We start from the raw sequence: 25,564 nt of genomic DNA, 5'->3' as shown, positions 1-25,564 counted from the left end.
GAAAAAAACCAAACAGGATACCCAGTTAAATTTGAATTTAAAATAATGGGTGTTTTTTAGTATATGTCCCAAATATTACCAATAAACAATGAATAATTTTTAGTATATGTCCCATGCAATGTATTTTTTTATTGAGCCATCCTGAGAAGGTTCCAGAAGACTTTCTGGAAGAGGTTGTATCTGGACTGAATTTTGAGCAGTGCAGGCAGAAAGAAGCATGTGCAAAGCTACAAAGATATGAAAGAATGCTACATTCCAGAAACAGCGTGGCTAGAGCAGAGTGCATGAGGGGCAGTTTACAGAGGTCAAGTTAGCAGAGTCAAATTCAAAAAACAGGGGCTTCCCTGGTGGCGCAGTGGTTGAAAGTCCACCTGCTGATGCAGGGGACATGGGTTCGTGCTCCGGTCCGGGAAGATCCCACATGCCGCAGAGTGGCTAGGCCCGTGAGCCATGGCCGTTGAGCCTGCGCGTCTGGAGCCTGTGCTCGGCAACGGGAGAGGCCACAAGACTGAGAGGCCCGCGTACCGCAAAAAAAAAAAAAAAAAAAAATTCAAAAAACCATTCATGTTGTATTAAGGGTAGTAGAGAATCAATAGAAGTTTTTAAACAGGGAGTGAGTGATCAGATTTATGTTTCAGACGAATTTCACCGGTTGTAGTAGAGGGTGAATTGGATAGGAGACTATCACACGCAGGGAGACCAGTTTTATGGTGGTGGTTGTAATCCAGGCACAAAGCAGTGAGAGCTTAAACCACGGCACTGGCAGAGGGAATAGAGGAAGAAATAGCTTCAAAGGATATTAAGGAAATGATTTGATTGCCAGCACATGGTGACCAGCTGAATGTGGGAGGATGAGGAGGAAGGAGGCGGTTAAGACAACTCACTGCTCCCTCCCTTGGATGCCTGAGTGGATGATGGCACCTTTCAATGAGGTAGGGAATAAAGGAGAACAACCCTTGGGGGAGAGGAAGGCGGGAGATGGTGAGTTCAGTTTGGGGAAGGTTGAGTGTGAAGTACTTGTAAGTTATCCAGATGGAGACAGGAGATGTCCAGGAAGCACTCAGATATTTAACTCAGCAGAAAGGCCTGTGTAAGGACAGAGGTTTGTTAGAGCCATGGAAATAAATGTTACCCATGATGACATACAGAGAACCCAAAGAAAGTAGAACAAAACCCTGGAAAACAATATTTATGATTATGAGAAAGGAAGAGAATGACTCCGCAGAAAGACTCAGAACAAGTGGCCAGAGAAGTAGGAGAAAAACATGGGGACAGAAGCCATTAGAAAAGTGGTCAACAAGGACGAATGCTGAAGAGAGGTTAAATAATGTAAGAACTGAAATTTGCAATTCAGAGTTCATTGTCAAAAGTGTTATAAGCACTACCAAATGTAAAATAGACAGCTAGTGGGAAGCAGCCACATAGCACAGGGAGATCAGCTTGGTGCTTTGTGAGCGCCTAGAGGGGTGGGATAGGGAGGGTGGGAGGGAGACGCAAGAGGGAGGGGATATGGGGATATATGTATATGTATAGCTGACTCACTTTGTTATAAAGCAGAAACTAACACACCATTGTAAAGCAATTATACTCCAATAAAGATGTTTAAAAAAAAGTGTTATAAGTATTTTCAAAGTATAGTACGGTCCAAAGCCAAAATATGTTGGATTAAGTTTGAATGGCAGGAAATAAGTGTTGACATTGAGTTTTGACTACTGTTTCTAGAAACTGTGCTGGGAAATCTGTTGTTTGGGTTTGGTTTGGTTTGGTTTGAATTTTTTAAAATTGTGATAACATCCACATAACACCCTCTTAACCATGTTTGTTTCTCAGTTTGTTATTACTTTTAGTCCCCACTCTATTGAAATATAATCAACAAATAAAATTGTAAGATATTTAAAGTATGTGGTGATTTGACATACATATATATACACTATGAAAGGATCCCTCCCTCGAGTTAATTAACACGTCCATTACCTAGCATACTTCCTTTTTTGGTGTGTGGGAACAATTAAGTTCTACTCTCTTAGCAAATTTCAGTTATACAATACAGTGTTATCAGCTATAGTCACCATGTTATGACACGTTAGAGCCTTAGACCTTATTCATTTTATAAATGAAAGTTTGTACCCTTTACTATCCTCTCCTTATTTCCCCCACCCTCTCAGCCCCTGGCAACTATTTTCCTACTCTCTGTTTCTCTGATCTTTTTTTTTTTCAAATGCCACTTATGAGTGATACCGTGCAGTATTTGTCTTTCTCTCTCTGGCTTACTTAGCATAATACCCTCCAGGTTCATTCATGTCATTGCAAATGACAGGCTGAATAATATTTCATTGTGTCTATATACCACATTTTCTTTATCCATTCATCTGTCCACAAACACTTAAGTTGTTTCTATAACCTTGGCTATTGTGAATAATACTGCAATGAACAAGGAAGTACAGCTATCTCTTTGAAATAATTATTTTGTTTCCTTTGGATATATACCCAGACGTGAGGTTGCTGGATCGCATAATAGTACTATTTTTTTTAATATATAAATTTACTTATTAGAGACTGCATTGGGTCTTCGTTGCTGCACACGGGCGTTCTCTAGTTGCCGCAAGCAGGGGCTACTCTTTATCGTGGTGCGCCCGGGCTTCTCATTGTGGTGGCTTATCTTGTTGCAGAGCATGGCCTCTAGGCATGCGAGCTTCAGTAGTTGGGGCTTGTGGACTCTAGAGCGCAGGCTCAGTAGTCGTGGCACACGGGCTTAGCTGCTCCACGGCATGTGGGATCTTCCCAGACCAGGGATCAAACCCGTGTTCCGTGTATTGGCAGGCGGATTCTTAACCACTGTGCCACCAGGGAAGTCCCAGTAGTACTATTTTTAATTTCTTGAGGAACACCAATACTATTTTCCATAGATCATCTTAACCATTTTTAATTGTACAGTTCAGTAGTGTTAGGTATATTCACATTGCTTTGCAGCCAGTCTCCATAACTTTTTCATCTTGCAAAACTGAAACTCTATACCCCTTAAACAACTTCCCATTTTCCCTTCCCCCAAGCCCCTGGCAACTACCTTCTATTTCTATGAGTCTGACTACTTAAAGATCTCACATAAGTGGAATCACACAGTATAGTTACACTTGAACAACATGGATTTGAACTGCATGGGTCAATTTATGGTGGATTTTTTTTCACTAAATATGTACTACAGTATTATACGTACCGCAGTTGGTTGAATCTGCGGATGCAGAACCATGGATACAGAGGGCTGAATATAAAGTTATACACAGATTTTCTGCTGGGGAGGAGATTGGTGCCCCTAACCCCCATGTTGTTCAGGGGTCAACTGTGTTTGTCTTTTTGTTGACAGTTTTATTTCACTTAGCGTAATATCCTGAAGGTTCATCCATATTGTAGCATGTGTCAGAATTTTCTTCCTTTTTAAGGCTGAATAATATTCCATTGTATGTATATAACCACATTTTGTTTATCCATCCATCCATCCACGGATTCTTGGGCTGCCTCCACCTTTTGGCTGGGAAATTGTTTTAAACTGACCTAATCCAGTTTGGTCATGCACACTTCCATAGATTCTGTTTTGAAAGATAATGGTAGCCACAGAAAATGTTTGATATAGGTGCATTAACTACTCCCTCACAACCTTTTTACTAGGTTATAATGAAAATGATTTCTACTATACACATAGGCATTTATTCAGCACATATTTATAAGCAGTCACAAAACATTTCATATAATCAGTCTATAAACTCATTAAAGTTCTAACTCTGGCCTTTTAGGTGTTCCATCAACTTTCATGAAAGATTTCAGAGGCAGCTCCTGTTACCCTTACAATTAGCATCAGGCAACTAGAAATTCTGAACCAGTGATTCTCAAAATGTGGTCTCTTGGACCAGCAGCACAGTACTGTTCACGGATCTGTGCTGAAACTCCCTGAAGTTGAGAACCTCTGCTGTAAAACGATTAGCTCTGGGTACCTCCCTAAAGATAAAGGTATGGCTTCAACTGGTTCTTATACCCTCTTTGTGAAAGAGTAGGAATGTCTCTTATTTTAGCCAATTCATATCTCTTAATTTCACCAATGATAGTTCATTTCTAACTTAACCATGCTATTTAACTAGCCACAAATTTCACCAGTTAAAATTCTAATTTGCTAGTTAACAAAATCTCAGAGATGGATCAGTCCTTATCAAGGTATGGATAATATTGTAGAAGCCCTTACAGCAGCTACCTCTGGAGCATGGGCTTCCTGACTACCTTATTAGAATGCTAGCCAAGCACCTGTGCATTCCTGATTGGGACATTAGAGGCACCTGGACTATAAACAAACACACAAGTAGCACACTGTATATGCTGAAAATAAAATACAGACATTATAACAGAAGGGAACAAAAGAGAGAGGGTTCGTGTGTGCGTGTGTGTATGTGTGAAGAGAGAGAGGAAAAGAGACCGAGTGTGATGAGCACCGTTAATGGCCGAGAGAAAGAAGTTAGGAGAGAAGGGAAGAATGAGAGGTTGAAGATACAGTGAGAGTGCAGAGAATGGTGAAGTTGATTTAAAATAGATGATGTAGGGAATGGGTGAGGGTGCTGACTAGAGACTTGGAGAATTTTCAGGAATTAAGAACCCAACTATGGGACTTCCCTGGTGGCGCAGTGGTTGAGAGTCCGCCTGCCGATGCAGGGGACACGGGTTCGTGCCCCGGTCCGGGAGGATCCCACATGCCGCGGAGCGGCTGGGCCCGTGAGCCATGGCCGCTGAGCCTGCGCGTCTGGAGCCTGTGCTCCGCAACAGGAGAAGCCACAACAGTGAGAGGCCCGCGTACCGCAAAAAAAAAAAAAAAAAAAGAACCCAACTATTGTGTTTCCTCCTAAATAAGGAGAAATTGATAAGATTGTCTGAAATACATTTTTAGAACGTGGATCTTAGAAAATTATTTAAAACCTGCTACTATACATCTGTTCATTGTTATCGCCCCTTGTGGTACAGTTGCCATAGTTGATGAAATTATTCCTTCAGCGTAAATGGGTTTTGTAAAATGTAGCTGAAGAGTGCCATCTTCTGGTACTATGAGGTATGTACAAGCAAAGGGGGTTGTGTGGTAGAATCATAGTGAAATAAAGCCTTTGATGTTTTGCGCTGAGTATTGTAAAGTTGAACATTCTTTATAGTTTCTGTGTCTTTTTAGTTAGAATATCAGATTACTGACAGTGATTATAGTTTGTGTGTATGGCCGAGCCTAAAAACAAGACAAAACAAAAACAAAACAGTATGTGGCCGGCAATCCTTTTCATAAAAGCGTGTGGGAAATTTGCTTTTGGTTTGTGATAGAAGCCGCAAGTTGAAGAGCCTGTTCTTTGTGACTACCTCTTTGATGCAGGCTTGGCTTGGCGCCTTTGCTCAAAACAGGAATCTGATTCTTGTAGCTGAATACCAGACTTGTCTTCACTGTTTCACAGCTTGCTAATAAGATACTGGTTTGTCCCTTTTTTTAAAAAATGTTTTAAATATTATGGAAAAGCATTCATTTTATCCTCAATGAGGTTTTAAAATCAAAACCTCTATGTTCTTTATGGTGGTTATTTAATAAACATTTATTAGACGCTTAAATATCAACCTCTGTGCTATGTGCTAAAGGGAAGCGGAGATTCAGAGATGACTAAGACCATGTCTGTGCCTTCAAATCATCTTACTTTGTATTAGGGAAGATAATGTGAATGTAAATGATGTTAGATTTGGGAATACAAGAAAAGAAGGGAGGAGAATATTGGCTCAGGAAGGAAATAATACAGCCTCAGGATTATTCACTGGAAGACAGGTGTGGTAGAAAGGGCCATGTTTAAATCTTGACCTTGGGCAGAGTTGCAGACAGAATGTGCTTTAGGATGCAGGAGCCAAAGATCAGGACAGTTAAAGTGGATAGCTCTATTAGTCCTATTCCAGGAGTTGTTCATAATAGCATGCCCTGTTTCTGGATAAAAACCCAGACTTCACTTCATTTATTCATCCATCCAGCAAGTGCTTTTTATACGATTTGAGTATATGCAAAATCCCAAGGAAACAAATGTGAAAGTCCTGACCCCACTTTGAGTTGCTTGTACAAAGGGAATGAGTGTGATCAGGGCCCCTAAGCAGGAGCACTGGGGACAGGCATCTGACCCCACCACTATTAAACCTGCTCTGCATGTTGCTCTCCAAGATGAGTAATCCTGGTTCTTTTACTTCAGTGGTTAAAAGCACAGGCTCTGGAGGCAGACTATCTGGGTTCAGCCAGCACCACCACTAACCTGCTCTGCAAGTTTCTTAACCTCATGACTTCTCTTGCCTCAGTTTCTTTAACAATAAAATGGAAATAATGATAATACCTCATTCATAGGGAGGTTGTGAGGATCAAAGAGAAATACATAAAAAGTTCTTAGAACAATGTTGACATATAGAAAACAATATAACAAACACCTGTGTGCCTACTATCTTCATAACAGACCTTAACCTTTTGCCATATTTGCTTCATTTTTTTAAAAAATTTATTTTATTTATTTATTTTTGGCTGAGCTGGGTCTTCGTTGCTGCGCGCGGGCTTTCTCTAGTTGCTGCGAGCAGGGGCTACTCTTCATTGCGGTGCGCGGGCTTATCATTGCGGTGGCTTCTCTTGTGGCAGAGCGCAGGCTCAGTAGTTGTGGCACACGGGCTTAGTTGCTCTGCGGCATGTGGGATCTTCCCCAACCAAGGCTCGAACCCGTGTCCCCTGCATTGGCAGGCGGATTCTTAACCAGTGTGCCACCAGGGAAGCCCCTACTTCATTTTTAAAAAGAAAAAACACGGCAGTGCAGTTAAGCTCTCTTTACCCTCCCTGGTATTCTCCTTCCTCCTCCTCAGTGATAAACACCATCTTGAATTTGGTGTGAGTTCTTACCATCATGTTTTCATACTTTCACTAATTGTTTATGGGTACATAAACAATATATAGTATTGCTTTGCATGTTTCTAAACTTTAATAAATGACACTAAACTGCACATACCAATCTGCAACATTTTCCACTTGATATTATGTTTTCAGCATTTTTCTGTGTTGGTATGCATAGGCTGAGTTCTTTCATTTTAATTACTGTATAGTATTGCATTGTATGAAGATACCACAATTTACTCAGCCATTCTCCTGGTGATGGACATTTATGTTATTAATCATTTTCCACCCTTACAAACAGCACTGCATCCTGGATGGCACCTTGAAGTCCTCCTAGACTATACCTTGGCCTGATATTTTTAGAGGGAAAGATTTTTTGTTACTGATTAATTTTTTTTAATGTTTATTAGTCTTAGATTTTCTATTCTGGTATCACTTTTTATTATTGTTTTAGACGTATTGCTCATTTTAAATGCATTGCCAGAGTTGTTTACATTATTCACTAGCACTACCCTTTCTATCCTGATAATCTTTATTTGTGCATCCTCAGTTTCTCAGTGATCAGTCTTGCTAAAGGTTTATCTCTTTTGTTAAAGTTTTCAAAGAACTAGCTTTTGGCATTGCTGATCTTTTTTTTTCCCATTAATTTTTTTTTAAAAAAATTAATTAATTTATTTAATTATTTTTGGCTGCGTTGGTTTTTGTTGCTGCCTGTGGGCTTTCTCTAGTTGCGGTGAGCGGTGGCTACTCTTCATTGCGGTGCACGGGCTTCTCATTGTGGTGGCTTCTCATTGTGGTGGCTTCTCTTGTTGCAAAGCATGGGCTCTAGGCACGCAGGCTTCAGTAGTTGTGGTGCACGGGCTTAGCTGTGGCATGTGGGATCTTCCCGAACCAGGGATTGAACCCGTGTCCCCTGCATTGGCAGGCGGATTCTTAACCACTGTGCCACCAGGGAAGTCCCTCCCATTAATTTCTGCTGTTTCATCTCTTCCTACTCCTCCCCTCTCCCCCTCACTCTCCCCCTCCTCCTCCTTCTTCTTCTGGAGGTTGGTTTATTCTCTTATTGTTATTATTGTGATTTTTTAAAACATCTTTTGTTGAATGTTTACTATTTATTTCAGTCTTTTATTTTTTCATCATTGAATTTAAAGCTGTAAATTTTCCTCTAAGAACTGCTTTAGCCGTATCCCACAAGTTTTCATATGTATACCTTTGTTGTTGTTCAGTTCTAAATATTCTGCATATCCCTTATGACTTCTCCTTTAACCCAGAAGTTATTTAGAGATGTGCTGTTTTGTTTCCAAACATGTCTGTGTCTATTTTTACATTATTTTTTTTGTTGATTTCTTATTTATTTGTTGTCAGCAAATTGGTCTATATTATCTAAAATCCTTAGAAACCCTAAACTATACCTACAGGAGGTTTCACTTCTGAGTGAGGCCCAAGAAGTCCCACCACCTTTGCCTCAGTGAAGAAACATGCCAATGAAATCGCTGACCACCTGATACGAAACAGATGGTTCTGCATTTCCTAAAAATCCCCAGAGGTTGACCTGGGCAAGAAAGTATTGAGCATCTCCCCGTGTAGGCCCTCACAAACTTGAGTCCAGGAACTAGATTGCTCTGCTCCTCCTATGAAGATGAAACCTAATATTCTTGGTTACAACCCAGTCTAAAGGAGAAAGGTGGCATGGTCAAGGGCTCACCCAGGAGCTTCTGCTAGTGATAGCTGAAGGGCAACATAGGTATTGGTATTTAACTCTACACGTGGGCAGGACTCTCGATCTTATCTGGGCTATCCTTATCCTCAGAGCAAACTGTGGCAAGTGTTGGAAGGGGGACCCGGTGGGCAGGTCTGAGGAGCCTGTGCTGGCCTTTCCAAGTATTGAATAATTACCAGAGCCCACTGTGCTTTGGTTATTTGCTTGGGATCATGAAAAATTTATGCCCCCAAAGTGAAGGGCTCAAGAAATTATCCTCAGCCCCTATCCCACACAAGAGGAAGCCCAATCATTGGAAGCCCAGTCATTGCAACCCTCTAATAGGTTGCATTGTCCCAAGAGCCAGAAGTGGGCAAGATTGATCTATGAGCAGCATAATGTCATCAGACTAAGAGAACCAGACAGACAGGGAAAATTCTGAGAAAGAGCAAACAAAAGGTAATTGCAGAAACCAGAAAAGAACAAGAAGATCTAAAGCAGAGAATAGGAGATGAAGATTAGAGGAATTCTCTCAGTTACAGAAACACAGCCAATGTAATTAAGACTTTGCATTCTTCTCTAGTTTTTTAATTTTATCATTAGTTTTAGCTTTAGTTTCTGATATTTAAAAAAAATTTTTTTAAATAAATGTATTTATTTATTTTTGGCTGCATTGTGTCTTTGTTGCTAAGAGTGGGCTTTCTCTACTTGCGGCGAGTGGGACCTACTCTTTGTTGCAGTGTGCGGGCTTCTTATTGCAGTGGCTTCTCTTGTTGCAGAGTACAGGCTCTAGGTGCATGGGCTTCACTAGTTGTGGCACGTGGGCTCAGTAGTTGTGGCGCACGGGCTTAGTCACGCCACAGCATGTGGGATCTTCCCGGACCAGGGATCGAACCCGTGTCCCCTGCTTTGGCAGGCGGATTCTTAACCTCTTCGCCACCAGGCAAGTCCCTAAATTGTTTTTATTATTATTTTTTATTTCCCAGTTGCTTAACATTTCATTTTAGGCTCTCTCTTTGACTCAAGAATTAAAAGAATATTTAAAATTTTCCAGATAGATTTTTTGTTAATTTCAAATTTTATCATATTGTGATTGGAGCATACTGCTTCTGCCATATCTACTTAGTGGAATGTATGGAGGTTTTGGTGTAATTTTGTAAATGTTCCACGGGCTTTTGAAAAGGTCTGTTTGTTCTCAGGGCAATTAGATCTACCTTATTAGATTATTGAGTTCTTCTGTATCTTTTTTTGTAAACTTTTTTATCTGTCATAGACTAAGAAAAGCGATTTAGGGTCTCCTACTTCTAATGCCTTTCTGTTTATTTCTTTTTCTATTTCTTATAGATTTCACTGAATCAATTTTGATGTTACTTTATTCTTAATAGAAATTCATGACTGTAGTATTGTAATATCTTCATTGTGGATTATATGTTTTAGCATTATAAAGAGCTTTTCTTTTTTGCCTTTTTAATGCTCCCCCCCACACCTCCCAAAATTCAACCTCATCTGATATAACATTGTGGCTTAACTTTTCTCTTTTCATTTGGCTGGTATACCTGTACCATCTTTTATTTTCAACTTTTTTGACATTGTTTTCTAAAGATATTTTTCTTATAATAGGTAAGCTTATCCCATTGACATTTATAGATATGTCTTAGTTCTGTATCACATTTTATAACCTACTTTGTTTTTAAGGATTCATTTGGTTTGTATCTTTCTCTAGAGGGTGTATATTTCTGTGTTTTACACGTGTTCCTTTTGATAATTTAGGAAGGTTTGTGTTCAGATTTTAGCTCTTCTAGTGGTTAGCCTTATACTATAACTTTTAAAAGTATACTTTATCCTTTATTGCTTTAGACCATATCTATTTATTCCCCACTACAAGCAATGACAAAATTATTATACTTCCATCCATCCCATCTCCTTTACTCCATCTAATTTTAATTATTATTATTATTAGTTCTTCAACTAGTCATCTCTATACTTTTGAATCTACTTCTGTCTCTGTTATTTGATTTATAAGATATAAATATTATCTTTTTTATAAATTTATTTATTTATTTTTGGCTGTGTTGGGTCTTCGTTGCTGCGCGCGGGCTTTCTCTAGTTGCGGCAAGTGGGGGCTACTCTTCGTTGTGGTGCGCGGGCTTCTCATTGCGGTGGCTTCTCTTGTTGCGGAGCATGGGCTCTAGTTGCGCAGGCTTCACTAGTTTTGGCTCCTGGGCTTCAGTAGCTGTGGCTCGTGGGCTCTAGAGCACAGGCTCAGTAGTTGTGGTGCACGAGCTTAGTTGCTCCGCAGCATGTGGGATCTTCCCAGACCAGGGTTCAAACCCGTGTCCCGTGAATTGGCAGGCAGATTCTTAACCACTCTGCCACCAGGGAAGCCCAATATTATCTTTTCACCTTGGATATTAAAGATAAGGAAATCAGGGACTTCCCTGGTGGTCCAGTGGTAAATAATCCACCTTCCAGTGCAGTGGACGCAGGTTCGATCCCTGGTCGAGGAACTAAGATCCCACATGCCACAGGCAACTAAGCCCGCATGCCACAACTACTGAGCTCGTGTGCCTCAACGAGAGAGACCCCGTGCCACAGACTACCGAGCCCATGTGCTCTGGAACCCGCGTGCCACAACTAGAGAGAAGCCGGACATTGCAACTAGAGAGAAACCCGAGCAGACCACGTGCCGTGACAAAAAGATCCTGCATGCCTCAACAAAGATTCCATGTGCCTCAACTAAGACCCAACTCAACCAAAAAAAAGGGGGCGGGGGGATAAATAAATAAAATAAACATTTAAAAAATAATAAAGGTAAGGAAATCAACATCCTTTTGCCATCTCTCATCTTCCATCTCTCCTTCTTGGTTCTTGTTAATTTTATTACTTTTACTGGTATAATTTATAATATTAACATTCTGAACAATATATGGTAGTGATTAAGAGAAGGAGCTCTGGAACCAGACTGCCTAGGTTGGAATCTTGGCTTTATCATTTTGTAGCTTGAGCAAGTTACTTAATAGCTATTTCTGTTTCCTTATTTTTACAATGGCTATAACAATAGGTTCTACCTCACAGGGCTATTGTCATAATAAAAGTACAGCACTGGAACAGTGCCTGACACATGGTAAGTATCTAGTAACTACCATATACTATATTAACAATTATTATGAAATAGATTTCCACAGTTGTTTTCATCCCAGTCCTACATTTCAACTGGCTTACATGTTCAGTTTCTCTGTTCATCTCTTGGTTGCCTAAAATTCATTCTCTAATAGTTCTTCAAGAGTTGCTAATGGGAATTCTATCTTCTGATCCTTACATGTTCAAAAACATTTAACACCTTTTACCTGTAAGAAAGTTTGGCTATGGAGAATAAAAAGAGCTATTTTGAGCATTTATTGAAATCACAGGTGATCTATCCTCATTAAACCATTATAGCTCATAATAATGCTATAAATCAAGTAGTAGGTACATCCCCTTTTACAAATGAGAAAATTAGGACACAGGCAGGTCACACTTCCTTTCTCAGACTTTGCTGGCATTGCACCACTGTTATCTACCTTTGAATGTGACTATGGAGAAATCTGAGGCCAATCTGATTTATTTCCCCTTAAAAGTGTCTTGATCTTTTTGCCTGGATGTTCAAAGAATTATTTATTTTTGAAGTCCAGTAAAATTCAATGGGATATGTCACAGGGGTCATTCTGTGTCAGTTTCCTTGGGACAGTGTGTATCCTTTCAATCTGTAGATTAAAGACTTCTCTCACTTACATGAAGTTCTCTTGAATTCTACTTTGATTATTTTTTCTTTTCTACGTGTTCTATTCTCCCTCCCGTGGACATGCTGGATATCCTTTGTCTTCTATATCTATAATTTTATCTCAAATCCTTTTTAGTTCTTTTTAAATTTCCATTTCATTTTGCTCACTTTTTCAACCTAGCCCTCATAAGTCTTACTATGTTGGTATTTTTGTCTGCCCCCCCTTTTTTCCCCATTCATAATGTGACTTTAATTTCTTCGATTTTTTTCTTTTTCTTAATTTTTGAGTTCTGCTTGCTTATTTTACATTTACTTCTTTTGTCTCTCATTATGTCTTCTGCTTTGAGACATTATTTTAAACTGTTTCATTAAGTCCTTTGAATTCATAACAGTATGTTTGGTGTGCTTCATGGCAGTATTTTTCTGGAAAATTTCTTTATTTGACATGTCCTTTTCCTATTCCTTTCCTCCTTTTCCTTGTACATTTGCTGTATAGATCTCCTGCTTGTTTTCTTTTGAGTATTACTCATTACTGAATGAAAGGAGTTCTTCAACCACTATTTGCAAGAATCAACTGGGACAGTGAAATGAGCAAGTGGTGAAACTTCTGTGGCCCAGAGTTTGTGTGTGTGTGTGGGGGGGGGGGGTAAAAGAGAAGAAAAGATGAGATGGAGACACTCACACAGATTGGTTTAGGCTATCTCCCCAGCAACTACAGAGATGCTCATAATATAGTCTCTCCCAATGCTTAGTTTATTTACAGACTGCCTCCAACATAGATAACATTTTTAAGGATTTTATCAATCAGCACTGCCTTGCCCCGCTACTTTACAATGCCAGATAGAGTCCTTGGAAGTTCCCACAGCTTGCGCCCCTTAAACTTTCATTGCAAACCAGAGTGATGGTTCTGTTCCTCTGGTATACCACCTATTTAGTGCTCCGCCAACTTTGTCTGAGAAGTGAGGTCACAGCAGGTATTTACTCTCAGCATCCTTCTGTACTCTGCTGTAATTTTCACTGTATTTTGCAGGCCATCCTCATTTATTGTGCCTTAGGGTTACACTGGTACCTTATTTTGTCAAAGTGTTTGGTTTCCTTTTTTGTTTTCGGCGGTGCCACATGGCTTGTAGGATCGTAGTTCCTTGACCAGGGATTGAACCCAGGCCCTTGGCAGTGAGAGCTAAGAGTCCTAACTGCTGCACTGCCAAGGAATTCCCATCTTTTTCTTTTTTGGGGGCAATGTCAAAGATGACAAGATGACAGACATGACTTAATTTTGTTATTTTAAAATATTTTGGTATTTAAAACTTTATTTTAAAATTGAGCCTCTTTTAAAAATTGAATGCCTACCTTCTCACAGAGAGTAGGTACCATACCACCTCAGGCCACGCTAAGTGGGAAAAACAGTTTCAAAATTCTATGCACACCCTAGTCACAACAAGATCTCTCATCATTATATAGCTAGTAAGGAGCAGAGCTTGTATTCAAATCCAAGTCTGTCCCGATCCAAAGCCCGAATTCTTTTCATCATAGGACTTTCTCTTAAAGAATATAGATATCTCTTTATGGTGTCTTTAATATGTTTTTTCTTTTTTAATTTTAATTTTCTTGGTGTATAGTTGATTTACAATGTGTTAGTTTCAGGTGTACAGCAAAGTGATTCAGTTATACATATACATATATTCTTTTTTAGATTGTTTGCTCTTAAAGGTTATCATAGAATATTGAGTAGAGTTCCCTGTGCTATATACAGTATGTCCTTGTTGGTTATCTATCTTATATATAGTAGTGTGTGTGTGTTCATCCCAAACTCCTGATTTATCCCTCCCCCCTCTGTCCCCTTTGGTAACCATAAGTTTGTTTTTGATATCTGTAAGACTGTTTCTATTTTATAAATAAGTTCATTTGTATCTTTTTTTTGGATTCCACATGTAAGTGATATCATATGACATTTGTCTTTCTCTTTCTGACTTACTTCACTTAGTATGATAATCTCTAGGTCCATCCATGTTGCTGCAAATGGCATTATTTCATTATTTTTTATGGCTGAGTAATATTCCATTATATATATGCCACATCTTCTTTATTCATTCCTCTGTCGATGGACATTTAGGTTGCTTCCATGTCTTGGATATTGTAAATAGTGCTGCAGTGAACACTGGGTGCATGTATCTTTTCAGATTATGGTTTTCTCCGAATATGTGCCCAGGAGTGGGATTGCTGGATCGTATGATAATTCTATTTTTAGTTTTTTAAGGAACCTCCATACTGTTCTCCATAGTGGCTGTATCAATTTACATTCCCACCAACAGTGCCGGAGGGTTCCCTTTTCTCCACACCCTCTCCAGCAGTTATTGTTTGTAGATTTTTTGATGTTGGCCATTCTGACTGGTGTGAGGTGATATCTCATTGTAGTTTTGATTTGCAGGTCTCTGATAATTAGTGATGTTGAGCATTCTTTCATGTGTTTGTTGGCAGTCTGTATATCTTCTTTGGAGAAATGTCTATTTAGATCTTCTGCCCATTTTTTGATTGGGTTGTTGTTTTTTTTGACATAGAGCTGCATGAGCTGTTTGTATATTTTGGAGATTAATCCTTTGTCAATTGCTTAATTTGCAAATATTTTAATATGTTTCTTCTTAAGAACATTTTTCTATTAACTACTTTTCTATTTCCTGGTTTTTAGTGTGACAAGTACAAGACTGGAGTTATTGATGGGCCCGCATGTAATAGCCTTTGTGTCACAGAAACTCTTTACTTTGGAAAATGCTTATCGACCAAGCCCAACAATCAGGTATGGACATTATGAATAAACAGTCCAGATTTATGGTGCTCTCTGATTTTACCTTAAACTAAATTAAAGCATTGTTAAGAGCATTCTTGAACTAGAACTTTAGGACATTTTAAATACTTCAATTGTGCATGCGTTGATTCACTCATCCAACAGATGTTTATAAATCCCCTGTTCCCAGCATGTTCCAGACACTGTTTTAGTTATTAGCAAAATAGTGGTGATTAAGATAGATAAGATAACTTCCCTGTGAGTCACATTATTCCAGAGGGATGGGGAACATAAACAGTTGATAGATAAATAAATAAGCAAGGAAATTACAGAACGTAGTGTGTTTTATATAGGTTGTACACAGGGTGGGTTGTTGAAAAATGTAGGGGATGGTGAGGGTAGAAATATGTTTTAGAAGAGGTGAACAGGGAGGACCTTTCTAAGATAAAATTTGAGCTCATACCTGAATGAAGAATTAAACTAGAGGCATGGGCAGAGGACAGGATGAGCTAAATCACAAAAGAAGAACTATAAATAGCTGATAAGCATAATGAAAAAAAAGTTCTACCTCACCTATCATCAAAGAAATATAAATTAAAACAATAGGACACCATTGTGCTAGAAGAAAATACAACAAAACATCAAAACCGGGACTTCTCTGGTGGCGCAGTGGTTAAGAATCCACCTGTCAATGCAGGGGACACAGGTTCGGTCCCTGGTCCAAGAAGATCCCACATGCCGTGGAGCAACTAAGCCTGTGCGCTACAACTACTGAGCCTGCGCTCTAGAGCCCATGAGCCACAACTACTGAGCCCGCATGCCGCAACTACTGAAGCCCACGCGCCTAGAGCCTGTGCTCCGCAACAAGAGAAGCCACCACAATGCGAAGCCCGTGCACCACAACGAAGGGTAGCCCCCGCTTGCTGTAACTAAAGAAAGCCCGTGCGCAGCAAAGAAGACCCAATGCAGCCTAAATAAATAAATAAATAAAATTTATTTTTAAAAAAAGTTAAAATCCATTGGAAAGATATAACTTGATAGCTTCCATCACTAGTTATTAATAGATTCTAGAACAGATCTCTAAGCAATTCCTTAAGTAGCACGATATCCTAAGGTAAAAGCAAGTGCAATCAACCTTCTAACACTTCCTTTTTAAATCTTTTTAAAAACACTTCCTAGGGACTTCCCTAGTGGCACAGTGGTTAAAAATCTGCCTGCCAATGCAGGGGACATGGGTTCGAGCCCTGGTCTGGGAAGATCCCACATGCCGCGGAGCAGCTAAGCCTATGTGCCACAACTACCGAGCCTGTACTCTAGAGCCCGCGAGCCACAACTATTGAGCCTACATGCCACAATTACTGAAGCCTGCATGCCTAGAGCCCATGCTCTGCAACAAGAGAAGCCACCGCAATAAGAAGCCCACGCACCACAATGAAGAGTAGCCCCTGCTCGCTGCAACTAGAGAAAGCCCGCGTGCAGCAATGAAGACCCAGCACAGCCAAAAATAAATAAATAAATTTTTTTTAAAAAATGAAGCAAATATGGCAAAAGGTTAAGGTCTGTTGTGAAGATAGTAGGTACACAGGTGTTTGTTATATTGTTTTCTATATGTCAACTGTTCTAAGAACTTTTCATGTATTTCTCTTTGATCCTCACAACCTCCCTATGAAAGAGGTATTATCATTATTTCCATTTTATTGTTAAAGAAACGGAGGCAAGAGAGGTCACAAGGTTAAGAAACTTGCAGAGCAGGTTTGCACTGCAACAAAGAGTTGCCCCCACTTGCTGCAACTAGAGAAAACCTGCACGCAGCAACGAAGACCCAATGCAGCCAAAAATAAATAAATAAAATAAATTTATAAAGAAAAAACAATCAACACTGGTTATCCTTGGGCAGTGGAATATTGCATGATTTTTATTTTCATCTTTTTTCTTCAAATTATTTCTAAATTTTCAATATAAATACTCATTCATCTTATAGAAATTTAAAATAGATTTTAAGTCTACACTACTAGCCATGTTTAAGAGGATTTCTGAAATAAAGTCCAATATTTGAGTATCTACTATGTGCTAGGTACTGCTTAAGGCATTGGGAGAGGCCATGGGGAATAAGACAGACAAAGCCTCTGGCCTCATATGCCTTAATGTTTCATGTGAAAGAGGACAGATGATAAAAGAGTCAATAAAGAAATAAGATCATTTCAAGGACTTCCTCGTAGTGCAGTGGTTAGGAATCTGCCTGCCAATGCAGGGGACACGGTTTTGATCCCTGGTCCCGGAAGATCCCACATGCCACGGAGCAACTAAGCCCGTGCACCACAGCTACTGAGCCTGCACTCTAGAGCCCACGAGCCACAACTACTGAAGCCCACGTGTCACAACTACTGAAGCCCGCAGGCCTAGAGCCCATGCTCTGCAACAAGAGAAGCCACCGCAATGAGAAGCCAGTGCACTGCAACGAAGAGTAGCCCCTGCTCGCTGCAACTAGAGAAAGCCCGCGCATAGCAACAAAGACCCAACGCAGCCAATAGATAAATAAATAAATAAATAAGTAAAAATTTAAAAAAGATATAAGATCATTTCAGACATTGGTAAGGGCTGTGAAGAAAATAAAATGGGGTCATGGGTTAGAGAGTGACCTATGACGGAAGAGGGATTTATTCTAGGTAGGGGGTTGGGGAAGGCCTCCCTAAAGTGACATCTGCGCTGAGACTTGAATGATGTGAAGGAACCAGCCGTATGAAGATCAGTGAGAGTGCATTCCAGGCAAAACCAACAGCAAGTGAAGGAGGTCATGAAACAGGAATAATGCTGATAGGTTCAAGGAACATAGAGAAGACACATGTAGATGGGATATAGAGACCCAGGGAGTAAGTGGTAAAAATCAGGTTGGAGAAGCAGGCCAGCTCATAAGAAGCCTAGCAGACAATGAAAAGGGCTTTGGACTTTATTCTGGTTGAATTAGAGGGTTTGACGCAGAGGAGTGATTAATATTATTACCAATTAATATGGTCATATTTGGTTTTTATATATAAGCATGACTAGACTGCCTGGGTTAATATGTTGGCTTTGCCACTATTGTATTCCCTTCATCATGCTGCTTCACTTCTTTCTGCTTCAGTTTTTCTATCAGTTAAATCAGGATAATAATAGTATCTACTGCATAAGGTTGTTATAGGGAGTAAGATAAATTAGTAGACTGTAGCACAGAGTAAAGCACCATATAATGTTAGTTTGATAAATAGCTAGATAGTTAATAGTGACTGATTCTGGGAATTAGAGAAATGGGTGTAGAACTTTTCCTTTTATCTTTCTGTGTAATTTGACTTTTTAAAAATTATATTTACATCTATAAACATATTAGAAATATGAAAGATCTCAAATAAACAATCAAACTTTACAACATAAGGAATTATAAAATGAAGAGCAAACTAAACCCAAACCTAGCAGAAGGAAGGAAATACTATGGATTACAGCAGAGATAAAGGAAATAGAGAATAGAAAAACAATAATAAAGAAATAATAATAAAGAAAATCAATGAAACCAAAAGTTGGTTCTTTGAAAAGGTCAACAAAATTTGACAAACCTTTAGCTAGATGGACTGAGAAACAGAGAAGACTCAAATAACTAAAATCAGAAATGAAGCGGGGACATTACTATCAGTTCTACATAAATAAAAAAGATTATATGAGAGTACAGTGAACAATTGTACACCAACAAATTGGATAATCTAGATGAAATGGGCAAATTCCTAGAAACACAAAACCTACTAAGAAATAGAGAATCTGCATAGACCTATAACTAGTAAGGAGACTGAATTGGTAATCAGGCCTCCCAACAAGAAAAGCCCTGCACATGTGGGCTTCACTGGTAGATTCTACCAAACATTTAAAGAAGAGCTAGCACTAGTCCTTCTTTTTATTGGCTGCGCCATGAGGCATGTAGGATCCTAGTTCCCCAAACAAGGATCAAATCCATGCCCCCTGCAGTGGAAGCTCGGAGTCCCAACCACTGGCCAGTGGACCACCAGGGAAGTCCCACATTAATCCTTATTAACTTTTGCTGGTTCAACATATGAAAATTGAGCAGTGTAATATACCAAATAAACAGAATGAAGGAGAAAAAAAGGATCATCGCAATTGATGCAGAAAAGGCATTTGACAAAATTCATGATAAAAACACACAGCAAACTAGGAATAGAAGGCAACTACCTCAACATACTAAAAACACTTATGTGAAAAACCCACAGTTAGCATCATACTCAATAGTGAAAGACTGAAAGCTTTTCATCTAAGAACAAGGCAAGGATGCCCACTTTCACCACTTCTATGCAACATAGTACTGGAAGTTCTGGCCAGATCAATTAAACAAAGAAATAAAAGGTATCCAAATGGGAAAGGAAAAAGTAAAGTTATCCCTGTTGACAGAGGATATGATCTTATTTGTAGAAAAACCTAAAGATTCCACAAAAAAATCATTAGAACTAATAAATGAATTCAAAGTCCACACACAAAAATCAATTGCATTTCTATACACTAACAATGAACAATCCAGAAAAGAAATTAAGAAAACCATTGCATTTATAATTGCATCAAGAAGAATACTTAGGAACTAACTTAACCAAGGAGGTGAAAGACTTGTACAGTGAAAACTTCAAAACATTGCTGAAAGAAATTAAAGACATAAACAAATGTAATCACATCCCATGTTCATAGATTGGAAGACAATATTTTTAAGATGTTAATGTTACCCAGCGTGATCAAGATTCAGTGCAATCCTGAGCAAAATCCCAAAGACAATTTTTTGCAGAAATAGAAAAAGTCCTAAAATTTGTATGCAATCTCAAGGGACCCTAAATAGCCAAAACAATCCTGAAAAAAATACCAGAAAGCTGGAGGACTCACTTCCTGATTTCAAATCTTACTATAAAGCTGCAGTAATCAAACAATGTGGTAGTGGAATAAGGACGGATATATAGACTAATGGAATAGAACAGAGAGCCCTCACTTATATGGTCAAATGATTCTTTTTTTTTTTTTTTTTTGGCTGCATTGGGTCTTTGTTGCTGCGCACGAGCTTTTTCTAGTTGCAGCGAGTAGGGGCTACTCTTCATTGCGGTGCATGAGCTTCTCATTGCAGTAGCTTCTCTTGTTGCGGAGCTCGGGCTGTAGGCATGCAGGCTTCAGTGGTTGCAGCACATGGGCTCAGTAGTTGTGGCTCGTGAGCTTAGTTGCTCCGCAGCATGTGGGATCTTCCCGGACCAGGGATCGAACCCGTGTCCCCTGCATTGGCAGGCAGATTCTTAACCACTGTGCCACCAGGGAAGTCCCTCAAATGATTTTTGACAAGGGTGCGAAGACCATTCAATAGGAAAAGGACTGTCTTTTCAACAGATGGTACTGGGAAAGCTGGATATACACATGCAAAAGAATGAAGGTGGACCCTTACCTAACACCATTCTCAAAATTTAAGTCAAAATGGATCAAAGATCTAATGGTAAGAACTAAAACTATAAAACTCTTAGGGACTCCCCTGGTGGCGCAGTGGTTAAGACTCTGTGCTCCTAATGCAGGGGGCCCGGGTTCGATCCCTGATCAGGGAACTAGATCCCACATGCATGCTGCAACTAAGGAGCCCTCCTACTGCAACTAAGACCTGGCACAACCAGATAAATAAATAAATAAATATTTTGAAAAATAAAAAATAAAACTCTTAGATGAAAACATAGGGCAAAAGCTTTGTGACATTGGGTTTGGCAATTATTTCTTGCATAAGACTCCAAAGCCACAGGCAACAAAAGAAAAAATAGACAAATTGTACTTCATGAAAATTTTAAAATATTGTGCATCAAAAGACAATATCAGTAGAATAAAAAAGAAGCTCACAGAATGGGAGGAAATATTTGCAAATCATGTATCTGATAAGGGATTAATATATAGACTATATAGAGGGCTTCTAAAACTCAACAAAAAAACAAACAGCCGGATTCATTCTCGAAAAAAGGTATACAAATGTGCAATAAGTGCATGAAAAGATGCTCAGCATCACTGGTCATTAGGGAAATGCAAATCAAAACCACAATTAGGGAATGGTTTGGCAGTACAGTGGTTAGGACTTTGCACTTTCACTGCCGACGCGTGGGTTCGATACATGGTCGGAGAACTAAGAAAAAAAAAGCACACGGTGAGATACCACCTCACACCCATCAGGATGGCTACTATCAAAAAAACCAGAAAAGAAGGATTGCTACGTGTCCTTGGAATCATCATCTGGTTGTATAGAGAGTGTGAAATATTGACAAGTGGTAAAAACAATGCAGGACAAGCATTGCTCAGTAAAATAAAACTCTGTGAGTTTATTCTGGAAAAAAAAAAAAAAGAAAATAACAAGTGTTGGCAATAAGGCAGAAAAACTGGAATCCACTGTTGGTGGGAATGTAAAATGGTGTAGCCGCTGAGAAAAACAGGTTGGCAGCTCCTCAAAAAATTAAAAGTAGCATGACCCTATGATTCAGAAATTCCACTTCTGGGTATATATGTAAAAGAATTGAAATCAGGATCTCGAAGAGATATTTGTATATCCATGTTCATAATATTCACAATAGCTAAAACATGGAAGCAACCCAAGTGTCAATCAGTGGATGAAAGGAAATGCAAAATGTGGGATATTCCTACAATGTAATAGTATTCAGCTTTAAAAAGGAAGGAAATTGTGATACATGCTACAATGTGGATAAACCTTCAGGACATTATGAAATAAGCCAGTCACAAAAGGACAGATTCTGTATGATTCCACTTATATGAGATACTTAGACTGAGTAGTCAAAATCATAAAGACAGAAAGTGGACTGGTGATGAGCTGGGGGCTGCGGGAAGAAGGGGAACAGGGAGTAGAGAGTTTCAATTTTACAAAATGAAAAGAGTTCTGGAGACAGATGGTGGTGATGGTAGCACAACCTCATGAATCTAATACCACTGAACTGCATGTTAAAAATAGTTAAGATGGTAAATTTTCTATTTTTGATATTTTACAATTTAAAAAATGGAAAATAATAAAACTGATGACCATGGTCAAAAATATACATATATATTTAGGTATGCAATACTTTTATTATAATTTAAAAAAATTAAGGAAAAAAGCTTTGAAGTATGATTTCAAATTTGCAATTCAGGAAGTCAGCTCAATCTCGGTTTTGTTGCTTGTGTGTTTTTTTAAGAGGAGGACACTAAAAATATCGTGGTAGATTAGAGTTTTCTACTCTGCCTAAAGCATAACTTGTCATTCTTTTCACAGATGTATTTAGGGATTTGGGATAATCTACCAGGTGTTGTGAAATGTCAAATGGAACAAGCACTTCATCTTGATTTTGGAACTGAATTGGAACCAAGGAAAGAAATAGTGCTATTTGATAAGCCAACTAGGGGAACTACTGTACAGAAATTCAAAGAAATGGTCTACAGTCTCTTTAAAGTAAGTATATGCATTCACATGTTGCTAGTGTGAAGTGGTACTCTTCTGGAAGCTGGCAGGACCTCATTCTAAGCCATAAAAATGTTGGTATTCTTTGACCTATATCAGGGACTCTATCTTGAGGAAATAATTCAAAGAAAAAAATGTATGGAGGGTGTTTAACATTACTATCACTAAAAATGTCCAGATGTGAGAGTTCATTAAGTAGATGGGCTGCTCTATAGCTTGACATTAAAACTGATACACTTTTTTTAAAAAGGTGAAATAAAATTAGTAGACTGATTCCAATTTTTTTTTTTGCGGTACGCGGGCCTCTCACTGTTGTGGCCTCTCCCGTTGCGGAGCACAGGCTCTGGACGCGCAGGCTAGCGGCCATGGCTCACGGGCCCAGCAGCTCCGCGGCATGTGGGATCTTCCCAGACCGGGGCACGAACCCGTGTCCCCTGCATCGGCAGGCAGACTCTCAACCACTGCGCCACCAGGGAAGCCCGCAAATTATTTTTTTAATTTAAAGAAATACTCAGAGATTAAATAGAAGTATGAAAATATTGGGAATTCCCTGGGTCCAGTGGTTAGGACTCCGCACTTTCACTGCCAAGGGTGCGGGTTCGAGAACGGGTCGGGGAACTTCCGCAAGCCACGGCCAAAAAACAATGAAAATAATTACACTTTTGGAAAGAATCTTTTTCTCATTTTTATTGCTCTTATATTTTAACTCAAAATCTTTCTTTTCTTTGAACAGTTTACAGTTTTAGACTGTTTTATGCCAGAGAGTCTCCACAGGGAAATACTTGTAGCATTCATTATTGGAACACCTTGAATAAAATAATTAATATAATAACAATTACAAAATAGGAGAAAATAATTTGTAGTTGACCCGTTAACTTTGGATATGGGCAAATTACACTGCAATTTTGCAAGTAAGTGTATGAATAAGACAAAGATTAATTAATGGCTTGGTTAACTGTATTTATCTACAAGGTCTAAGGAGGCTACGGGCGTTAAGGTGGCTATTTCTTAACATACTTAGCAAAGTGGGTTTCACCTCAAGTACATAAAACATAGTTCTGACTCACTTAGCAAACATAAATATTTGGAAAGGTATTAAGTCTCCTGTGGGTATTCAGTAGCAAGATTATTACTTAGCATGGTAATTATCCCTGTAAAGGAAGTTAGTATGTTACATATGAGATTGTTTTTCATTGCTTCTGTATAATTAGTCAAATTCTTATCTTTACAGGCAAAGTTGGGTGACCAAGGCAACCTCTCTGAACTGGTTAATCTCATCTTGACAGTGGCTGATGGAGACAAAGATGGCCAGGTTTCCTTGGGAGAAGCAAAGTCAGCATGGGCACTTCTTCAATTAAATGAATTTCTTCTCATGGTAATACTTCAAGATAAAGAACATACCCCCAAATTAATGGGATTCTGTGGTGATCTCTATGTGATGGAAAGTGTTGAATATACCTCCCTTTATGGAATAAGCCTTCCATGGGTCATTGAACTTTTTATTCCATCTGGGTTCAGAAGAAGCATGGATCAGTTGTTCACACCATCATGGCCTAGAAAGGCTAAAATAGCCATAGGACTTCTAGAATTTGTGGAAGATGTTTTCCATGGCCCCTATGGAAACTTCCTCATGTGCGATACTAGTGCCAAAAACCTAGGATATAATGATAAGTATGATTTGAAAATGGTGGACATGAGAAAAATTGTGCCAGAGACAAACCTGAAAGAACTTATAAAGGATCGTCACTGTGAGTCTGATTTGGACTGTGTCTATGGCACGGATTGTCGAACTAGCTGTGATCAGAATACAATGAAGTGTACCTCAGAAGTGATCCAACCAAACTTGGCAAAAGCCTGTCAGTTACTCAAAGACTACCTGTTGCGTGGTGCTCCAGTTGAAATTCGTGAAGAATTAGAAAAGCAGCTGTATTCCTGTATTGCTCTCAAAGTCACAGCAAATCAAATGGAAATGGAACATTCTTTGATACTAAATAACCTAAAAACATTACTGTGGAAGAAAATTTCCTACACAAACGACTCTTAGTTCATTTGGACATTGTGACCATTTTAAGAAATTTAGCACTTCAAAAGAAAAATCTTGAACATTTTTTTCTAAATGGCTTGATTCAAATCCTTGCCAGTTATCACAGAACTCCTTTCCCCTGATCCTAAGGAAGCCATCATCTTAAAATACATGTTGATTGCTGAAGTAATGGCAGGAGGTATAGGATCAAAAGGTCCAAAAATATTCATTCCTGCCCTTTTAGAAACGCTGGTACATTTCCTAGTACATTCACTGTGTAACTATTTTGACTAATGACTTAAAAATGCTGTGAAAAGCCTCATTCCATAAACATCAACGGTCAGAGTATTCTGTAGATTTGTTAGCCAAAATATCAGTGCTGGAAATTGTGTTTGCATTGAAGCTGCTGTTTAAAAAAGAAAATTTATAAATTTACTAATGTCTCAGCATGGTAAAGTTTGCACATTAACAGAAATTAAGACTGCAAAGCAGGTAAATTAAAATTACTCCTTTATAAACAGATGTTGGGTTAATAGCATGGTTTCTTATAAATACACTTAACTCATTTAGACATCACATTTTATGTGGCTTCAGAAAGTTGAGTGGCTCTTACCCACTGAAAACCCATCAGAAGCATTCTACTTGGCAATATATAATTGCCAATTTTAGAGGCTGAATATGGATGAGTTCATCATCCTAGATTTAAGGGTCTGTATCTTAGTATCAGCCAGCCAACTGGTCTTCAAAACTCGTATCTTTAGGCCACAAACCTAACACAGGTACACATATCCTGAATCTGAGCTATGGTAAAGTGGGACGTTAAGAGCAGGACTCTGAAATCATAAACTTCCTATTAATAATTTTCCATTTTCAAACAAACAGTATTCCCTGTTGGCCAAAGGACTGT

At 39.0% G+C, this 25,564-nt stretch overlaps 1 protein-coding gene across 1 annotated transcript in view; it reads left to right on the top strand.

Moving 5' to 3' along the window:
* DIPK1A (divergent protein kinase domain 1A) overlaps positions 1–25,177 on the top strand; it is a 119,508-nt gene extending 94,331 nt beyond the window's left edge. The window contains exons 3-5 of the mRNA XM_067726915.1: positions 15,059–15,166; positions 22,449–22,625; positions 23,866–25,177. Of these exons, the coding sequence (XP_067583016.1) occupies positions 15,059–15,166; positions 22,449–22,625; positions 23,866–24,678 (1,098 nt within the window). The 3' untranslated portion in view covers positions 24,679–25,177. The remainder of the gene's footprint in view (positions 1–15,058; positions 15,167–22,448; positions 22,626–23,865) is intronic.
* Positions 25,178–25,564: the final 387 nt, after the last annotated feature.

Source organism: Pseudorca crassidens, chromosome 2 (genome assembly GCF_039906515.1).
Source record: "Pseudorca crassidens isolate mPseCra1 chromosome 2, mPseCra1.hap1, whole genome shotgun sequence".
Taxonomy (NCBI): Eukaryota; Metazoa; Chordata; class Mammalia; order Artiodactyla; family Delphinidae; genus Pseudorca; species Pseudorca crassidens.
This window is presented reverse-complemented; position numbering and strand designations above follow the sequence as displayed.